The sequence below is a fragment of the Salvelinus namaycush genome, chromosome 18 (genome assembly GCF_016432855.1).
Source record: "Salvelinus namaycush isolate Seneca chromosome 18, SaNama_1.0, whole genome shotgun sequence".
NCBI lineage: Eukaryota > Metazoa > Chordata > Actinopteri > Salmoniformes > Salmonidae > Salvelinus > Salvelinus namaycush.
In genome coordinates this window covers 13,879,451-13,888,697 of record NC_052324.1, presented here as the reverse complement: position 1 = coordinate 13,888,697, position 9,247 = coordinate 13,879,451, and the positions used below count along the sequence as shown (strand labels likewise).

The 9,247-nt window shown below is 41.0% G+C and overlaps 1 protein-coding gene across 1 annotated transcript; it reads right to left on the bottom strand.

The window, feature by feature from the left end:
• Window positions 1-4,077: 4,077 nt before the first annotated feature.
• Window positions 4,078-9,022, bottom strand: LOC120062692 (immediate early response 3-interacting protein 1-like). Its single transcript, XM_039012750.1, has 3 exons — window positions 8,863-9,022; window positions 8,600-8,701; window positions 4,078-4,846 (listed from the first exon to the last, which is right to left on the bottom strand). Exons 1-3 carry the CDS (start codon window positions 8,951-8,953, stop codon window positions 4,791-4,793), a joined length of 249 nt encoding a protein of 82 aa, XP_038868678.1. The 5' UTR covers window positions 8,954-9,022; the 3' UTR covers window positions 4,078-4,790.
• Between the last annotated feature and the right edge of the window lie 225 nt (window positions 9,023-9,247).

Below are 9,247 nucleotides of genomic sequence, written 5' to 3'. Positions count from 1 at the left end.
TGAGGGCAAAAGGGGTGCAACTCAATATTAGGAAGGTGTTCCTAATGTTTTCTACACTCACTGTATAACAGGGCACAAAGTTAACGGTAGGCATTGAGACTAATCTATATATAGATGTTTAAAATTAAACATAGGAGGCCCCTATTAACTGATTCGATGTCCAATTTGGGGTTAGTGGGGCCTACAAGTTGGCCTGACTGAGAGCACTCTCTCTGAGTTGAATTACCTCAGACTGGAAAAGTGATGTAAGATACCTCAAAGTGAATGCTCTCAGACTTGTCTATCAACCAAAAAGCTATTGTAATATTTTCCATTATATACAGTGCATTCGGAAAGTATTCAGACCCCCCCTTGACTTTTCCACATTTTGTTACATTACAGCCTTATTCTAAAATTGATGCCATTTTCCCCACCTCATCAATCTACACACAATACCCCATTATGACAAATCAAAAACAGGTTTTTAGAAATGTTTGCAAATGTATTAAAAATAAGAAACAGAAATGCCTTATTTACACAAGTATTCAGAACCTTTGCTATGAGACTCGAAATTGAGCTCGTGCATCCTGTTTCAATTGATCATCCTTGAGATGTTTCTACAACTTGATTGGAGTCCACCTGTGGTAAATTCATTTGATTGGAAATTATTTGGAAAGGCACACACCTGTCTATATAAGTTCCCACAGTTGACAGTGCATGTCAGAACAAAAACCAAGCCATGAGGTCGAAGAAATTGTCCGTAGAGCTCCGAGACAGGATTGTGTCGAGGCACAGATCTGGGAAGAAGTTTAGAACCACCAAGACTCTTCCTAGAGCTGGCCGCCGCCCGGCAAAACTGAACAAACGATGGAGAAGGGCCTTGGTCAGGGAGGTGACCAAGAACCCGATGGTCACTCTGACAGAGCTCCAGAGTTCCTCAGTGAAGATGGGAAAACCTTCCAGAAGGACAACCATCTCTGCAGCACTCTACCAATCAGGCCTTTATGGTAGAGTGGCCAGACTGAAGCCACTCCTCAGTGAAAGGCACATGACAGCCTGCTTGGAGTTTGCCAAAAGGCAACTAAAGGACTCTCAGACCATGAGAAACAAGATTATCTGGTCTGATGAAATCAAGATTGAACTCTTTGGCCTGAATGTCAAGCGTCACATCTGGAGGAAACCTGGCACATTCCCTACGTTGAAGCATGATGGTGGCAGCATCATGCTGTGGGGATGTTCTTCAACGGCAGGGACTGAGTGACTAGTCAGGATTGAGAAAAAGATGAACGGAGCAAAGTACAGAGAGATCCTTGATGAAAACCTGATCCAGAGTGCTCAGGACCTCAGACTGGGGAGAAGGTTCACCTTCCAACAGGACAACGACCCTAAGCACACAGCCAAGACAGCGCAGGAGTGGCTTCGGGACAAGTCTCTGAATGACCTTGAGTGACCCAGCCAGAGTCCGGACTTGAACCCAATCGAACATCTCTTCAGAGACCTGAAAATAGCTGTGCAGCATTGCTCCCCATCCAACCTGAGCTTGAGAGGATCTGCAGAGAAGAATGGGAGAACCTCCCCAAATACAGGTGTGCCAAGCTTGTAGCATCATACCCAAGAATACTCAAGGCTGTAATCGCTGCCAAAGGTGCTTCAAGAAAGTACAGAGTAAAGGGTCTGAATATTTATGTAAATTTTTTTTATTTATTATAAATTCGCAAAAATGTATACAAACCTGTTTTTGCTTTGTCATTATGGGGTATTGTGTGCAGATTGATGAGGAAAAAAATATTTAATACATTTTAGCATGAGGCTGTAACTTAACAAAATGTATATAGCCTCACTACTGTTATTTTATTGTTGCTCCTTAATTATTTATTTTAAAAAATCTTTAAAAAAATGATGCATAGTTGGTTAAGGGCTTGTAAGTAAGCATTTCACTGTAAGGTTTACAACTGTTTAATTTGGCGCAAGTGACAAATGCGATTTGATTTGTTATCAACCCCTTGCCTTGGGGGACATGGCAGCAGAACCCAATACAAATATGCCTAAAGACTGAAAGTGGGGAGGGAGCGAGAGAGAGAGCGAACAAAAATAAAATTACTTGACACATTGGAAAGAAATAACAAAAAAACAGAGCAAACTAGAATGCTATTTGGCCCTAAACAGACAGTACACAGTGGCAGAATTTCTGACCACTGTGCCTGACCCAAATTTAGTAAAAGCTTTGACTATGTACAGACTCAGTGAGCATAGCCTTGCTTTTGAGAAAGACCGCTGTAGGCAGACCTAGCTCTCAAGGGAAGGCAGGCTATGTGCACACTTCCCACAAAATGAGGTGGAAACTGAGCTGCACTTCCTAACCTCCTGCCAAATGTATGACCATATTAGAGACACATATTTCCCGCAGATTACACAGACCCACAAAGATTTTGAAAAAAAAAACGAATCTAATTTTGATAAACTCCCATATCTTTTGGGTGAAATAAAACAGTGTGCAATCACAGCAGCAAGATTTGTAACCTGTTGCCACAAGAAAAGTGCAACCAGTGAAGAACAAACACCATTGTAAATACAACCCATATTTATTATTTTCCCTGTTGTACTTTAACTGATTGCACATTGCTACAACACTGTATATAGACATTTGAAATGTCTTTATTCTTTTGGAATTTGAGTGGGTGTAAGATTTACTGTTCACTTTTTAGTGTTTATTTCACTTTTGTTTATCCATTTCACTTGCTTTGGCAATGTAAACATGTGTTTCCCATGCCAATAAAGCCCATTGAATTGAATTGAGAGAGAGAGAGAGAGAGCGAGCGAGAGAGAGGGAGGGAGATCTAGTCCATCAGCATGACTGTAGTTTTTGTATCTGAAAACCTGTAAATCTACTCGTAATCCTATCTAATTCATTAGCTAGTCTGCTCAGTTTACATGTAGCATGGAATCTAGCTTGAGGTCTGTCAGTCAAACATGAATAAAAACATGTGCTTCCATCAAATTGACTTGTTGCAGTTAAAACCCACTGGGCACACATTAGTTGAATTAACGTTGTTTCCACGTCCTTTCAATGAAATTACGTTGAAACAATGTGGAATAGACGTTGAATTGACGTCTGTGCCCAGTGGAAAGGATGTGCGTGATGACGTAACGCACATAAAAAATTATTTTGCAGTTAAATTCCACGGTTCCGAAATAACAATGGGTTTCCATCTTGTTTTCAACTCTACTGATGGTTTTGTCACCAAAAAAACATGTTATATAGCGAATGTGCCCACTCCAGTCTTGGCACATGTGCTCTAGCTAACAGCTCGCAGGTACTGTGTGATGAGATTATTATGGTCAAAAGAGCAAGATTATTTTTATTTGTCAAAGGGCAGCCAAGCATCAATCATCATGTCACCAGAATAAGACCCTGAATGTTAATTGGAAAGGAGCATCAAGCTCATAATTTATTTAATCTGTTTTAATCTGTGTAATCTGCTTTCCCGAGTCGGAGTGGACCACACAACAAATCATCGTGTGACTCCCAAGTTTATATTGGTAAAAGTCACCTTGTCCGAGAGATTTGCATGGTTATCAAAACGTCACGCCAGGGTAAGCCTACACGAAACACAGCCCTTATTTGAAGTGTTTCTAAAATCCCCTATGGGAAAAATGAATGATTGGAACCATTTCCCTGTTTGACAGGTATTATGACACCTCCAACGTCGGCATGACCAACCGGCCTGCCCACCGACAGTTATACAATTGAAAGCAACACTAGTGTATGTAAATACACCCGTGTTGCTAAAAGAACCTAGTGAGAAGCACCCACCTTATTTGGTCGCCCTTGTGCTCAAGTTTGCAGCTAGTTCAAGGGTGCACTGATTGATGCCACTCTTACAGGGTACTGCAAACATTTTTTTTTTTACAGATTTGCCATAGGAAGGATTCATTTCGTTTACATGCAAACAATTAGCCATTTAGCAAATATATATTTTGAGCAAGGTCTCCTTGGTCTTCTTAATGTGCTTTTGACACAGCCATGATCAAAGAAAAGTTGTGTAAGTAGGGAGTGTGTTCTTGGACAAAAAATAATGTAATGCACTACTAAATAACTCTGGATGAGTGTTTCTGCATTTTATTTTATTTTATTTTAGCTAATGTTGGGTTATGAACAATCTCAAAAGTGGTAGATAAAAAAATAAAAAATAATAATCTTTATTATTTTCAAGTAATTCATAGAAAGTTACTTAGAAAAAGTTATACATAAAAAATTGTCTGCATTGGACACAAAATATGACATTTCCCGACTAATGGTGTTTGAGTCGGTCTGTTCAAATTACGTACACTTAACTTTTTATCCAGGAATATGTTAAAAGCAACAGACATAGAATATACCATCAGAACTGCGACGAACCACAATTTCAAATAAGGAGAAAGTTGAATCATGAGATCAAAGTAAATGATCCTTTTACAATGAAGAAATCTTCCAAAAGCAACCGTAGGCACTTTTGAACTGCCTTGTGCTATAACATTGACTAACAGGTGTCTGTAAAAGAAACTGCGAATGTAGTAAACCCAGATTGTTCTTGCATCTGAATTGTCACTTAGCCTGACCTAAGACCAACAGGTTTGACAAATGAGGTAAGGAATAATAATAATAAAGGAAATCAAATGTAATGCTGAATCTCTGAGATACATAAACGTGTGGGTGTACTCTTCTTCCTGGTGCATGTAGGGTCCCTCCTCCAGGTGCCAGGGTGACATCCCCCTGACCCCTAAAAGTGTCTTCTCTTAGTTCAGCGTCCAAATTCAGTCCAGTCTTCTCTTCAGCCAAAAAGCAGCAACAACACAATGCAGACAGAATTGACAGCAATCAAGGGCACTGCAAGATGAGAGAGTAAAGATTATGAATAATGCCAAAGTCAGACCAGTCTCAGTTCAGTCAACATCAAATTGTTAGAGGAAAACAAGAATAATCTATTTAAGAAAACAACAGTATGAATGCAGAATATATATATTTTTTAATATTTGAATATGGTATTGATTTTTAGATGGACATCGCATTATATCTGTCGAATTATGGGGTCTGTGAGAGCATGTGCAGCGCCACTGAAGCCATCTCCATTTTGAAGGGCTTCCACTAGATGACATAGCCAAAGTCAAAATTGTCTATATTGGAAAAAAAAATTATGAAAACAAAAATGTGCTTTTTGGTTTTAATTTAAGGTTAGGGGTTAGACAATGTTAGCAGTGTGGTTAGGGTTAGGTTAAAGTCAGATTTTAAGAAGATAAATTGTAGAAATAGGAAGAGTTTATGACTTTGTGGTTGTGTTAACTATCGACAACAATTATATTTTTCTACTACTACTTTGTGCTGTCAAACAAACGGAGAGGGTGCACAGTGCCACGTAGAATGTGTGGTTTGAACAGGTATAAAGTAAAGGTTGGTAATTTACTGCCACCCGCAGTTATGGAATGTTTTCTGACTAGTATAATTCATTGCCTGATCCCTCCTGGCAACCTGATGGAATTATGTGATCCTTCCTTAACCCATAGATGGGTTAAGTTACAACGTCACGAAAATGATGCCCGGGCATCAATGGGGCGAAATTCTGTGTGGTATGATTCTGGATGATCAGATAACTATTAAAAATTAAAACAAGTTGCAATGTGGGGAATTGCAGGTGGCTCGTTTCAGCTTGTTGTATCTTGCTAGTGATAACATGTCTAGTTGAGGTGTTTTGACTTGTCACGCCTATGCCAATATGGCTAAATGTCGCTAGCTAGTTAAACAAAATTAACCAACAACTACGATGAACTTAAAAGACAAGTGCTCATTGTACAGATTTATTTCTGTTTTCAATAAAGATTAGGAAAGGAAATATAGTTTACATCTTGTGAACAATCCTTTGATTCTATGCCAACTCCGCCTTCCTTGACTGCTGTGAGGGTGATAAGCACAATATCGTTAGCGAACTGCAGCACCTCAAACGATTCGTTCTCGAGTTCAAGTTTGTTTATAAAGCTGTGTCCATCATAACTTTTTCCGCAACCCGATCAAATTCACATAGAAATGTGAGTTATAAATCCGTCATTCTCATTGAAAGCCAGTCTAAGAAGCAGTACATCTGTTCTATGTACTCTATTTCTATGCTTCCTGTCCTTAAGTTTCATTTTTGTGTCTTACTTTCGGTTTTGTACACCAGCTTCAAACAGCTGAAATTAAAATATTTTTGGTTATTGAAAATATATTTCATAGCGGTTTAGACGGTACAATGATTCTCTGCACTATTGCTTGTTTTGTCACATAAACTGAAATTAGGAAAACTATTAGAACTTTTGCAACCAGGAAATGGCGGAGCGATTTCCGCATATTGCAGCTTTAATTAAATAATTATTGCACCATGCGATTAATTATCAGTTTTTCTTATCTATGCTGCCTTCAGCATGATCTATTTTCCTGTGCGCATATATGACAGACAGTTGTTGGTCGGAGAACGTCTCTGGAGCCACTGAGTGTGTATCAATCATGCTGTGGGACTTATTATGGGGCCACAGTGTGGCCCATTATCGGATGGGGCCACAGTGTCTCCTGACCCCTCCTGTCTCAGCCTCCAGTATTTATGCTGCAGTAGTTTATGTGTCGGGGGGCTAGGGTCAGTCTGTTATATCTGGAGTACTTCTCCTGTCTTATCTGGTGTCCTATGTGAATTTAAGTATGCTCTCTCTAATTCTCTCTTTCTCTCTCTCGGAGGACCTGAGCCCTAGGACCATGCCTCAGGACTACCTGGCATGATGACTCCTTGCTGTCCCCAGTCCACCTGGCCGTGCTGCTGTTCCAGTTTCGACTGTTCTGCCTGCGGCTATGGAACCCGTACCTATTCACCGGACGTGCTACCTGTCCCAGACCTGCTGTTTTCAACTCTCTAGAGACAGCAAGAGCGGTAGAGATACTCTTAATGATCGGCTATGAAAAGCCAACTGACATTTACTCCTGAGGTGCTGACTTGTTGCATCCTCAACAACTACTGTGATTATTATTATTTGACCATGCTGGTCATTTATGAACATTTGAACATCTTGGCCATGTTCTGTTATAATCTCCACCCGGCACAGCCAGAAGAGAACTGGCCACCCCTCATAGCCTGGTTCCTTTCTAGGTTTTGGCCTTTCTAGGGAGTTTTTCCTAGCCAACGTGCTTCTACACCTGCATTGCTTGCTGTTTGGGGTTTTAGGCTGGGTTTCTGTACAGCACTTTGAGATATCAGCTGATGTAAGAAGGGCTATATAAATACATTTGATTTGATATTATGGCCAGCAGATCAAACGAACAACTAAAATGACAGGTCACTCAGAAAAACTAATTATGACTCTCGAGTCAGTACAAAAAGCATAAATCATTCACCAACTGCACATCATTACAACCCATATGAAGTCCCACCCAGTTGACTACTTCAAAATGGTGAAAGTAATCAATGGCGCTGCTCAGTCTAAAACAAGCTTTTGGGCACTAAAGTCACAGATAGAACAAGGAGCCAGATGTTTCACCGGATGTATAAATCTGAAGCATCTGGAAGGATTTTTCACCCCTGATAGGATGCCACCTTTCCGAAGTCAGTTCGTCAAATTTCTGCCCTGGTAGAGCTGCCCCGGTCAACTGTAAGTGCTGTTATTGTGAAGTGGAAACGTCTAGGAGTAACAACGGCTCAGCCGTGAAGTGGTAGGCCACACAAGCTCACAGAATAGGCCCGCCGAGTGCTGAAGCGCATAAAAATCGTCTGTCCTCTGTTGTAACACTCACTACCGAGTTCCAAACTGCCTCTGGAAGCAACGTCAGCACAATAACTATTCGTGGGGAGCTTCCTGAAATGGGTTTCCATGGCTGAGCAGCAGCACACAAGCCTAAGATTCCCATGCTCAATGCCAAGCGTCGACTGGAGTGGTGTAAAACTCTGCACCATTGGACTCTGCAGCAGTGAAAACGTGTTCTCTGGAGTGATGTATCACGCTCCACCATCTGGCAGTCCGACGGACGAATCTGGGTTTGGCGGATGCCAGGAGAACGCTACCTTCCCCAATGCATAGTGGCAACAGTAAAGTTTGGTGGAGGAGGAATAATGGTCTGGGACCTTTTTATCATCATTTGGGCTAGGCCCCTTAGTTCCTGTGAAGGGAAATCTTAAGGCTACAGCATACAATGACATTCTAGATGATTCTGTGCTTCTAACTTTGTGGCAACAGTTTGGGGAAGGCCCTTTCCTGTTTCAGCATGACAATGCCCCTGTGCACATAACGAGGTCCATACAGAAATGGTTTGTCGAGATAGGTGTGGAAGAACTTGACTGGACTGCACAGAGCCCTGACGTCAACCCCATCGAACACATTTAGGATGAATTGAAATGCCGACTGCAAGCCAGGACTAATCACCCAACATCTTGTTGCTGAATGGAAGCAAGTCCCCAACATCTAGTTTAAAGCCTTCCCAGAAGAGTGGAGGCTGTTATACCAGGAGGGGGGGCAGGTGAGCAGATGTCCACATAGTTTGATCATGTAGTGAATCTTGGGTTAGTTATAATATATACACACACGCACACATATCTTTTCTAAAGTCCTCTATCCATCTATATGGTCATACCTCTCATCACTGTCCTCACAGAGCGGACAAGGTTCATTAGCTGCACTTTGATGCCTGGTTCATCACCAAATCCACCAACACTTTGGTCCACACCCCAGCCAACTAGAGGGGGGGAAAATGCTATATTATATGCAAACACTAGGCCATAAGAGATATCATTGTATCAATAAACAAGCTTTTCCACGTATTACTGGTGTAACTAGCTAACGTTAGCAAAACACTGTTGAAAGTAATGTTAAACAACAATATGCACAGCCACTTACTTTTACTTAAAAATCTATCTTCGTGCAATACGGCGACCGCATTAACACACAAAATCACCGCTTGAATAAGGGAATATAATGTAAACGCCATTGATATCTGTAAAGTATTAGCTAGCTAACTTTAGCAGCTCCACGTACTTCTTGTGACGTTGCCTAAATGCAGCTATGGCAACATGAGAAGGACGAATTGAACGAGCAGTTCGAAAGCGTGACTTCCTGAAAAGTGAGTGACACAGTAAACGGCCAATGTAATACCAATAATGTATAATAATAATCCATACTCATGGCCAAAGGGGTAGCTATTGATTTGATGGTGTGCTTGAAAACGTTGTCCAAAAACGAATATTCCTGGGAGGCTAGGGATGTAAACATAGACATATAATTG

Coding starts and splice junctions, on each gene's coding strand:
- LOC120062692 (XM_039012750.1), bottom strand. CDS start 8,953: ATGGCGTTTACATTATATTCCCTTATTCAAGCGGTGATTTTGTGTGTT. Junction 8,702..8,862: donor AGATAGATTTTTAAGTAAAA/GTAAGTGGCTGT, acceptor CCCCCCCTCTAG/TTGGCTGGGGTGTGGACCAA. Junction 4,847..8,599: donor TGTGAGGACAGTGATGAGAG/GTATGACCATAT, acceptor CTCATCTTGCAG/TGCCCTTGATTGCTGTCAAT.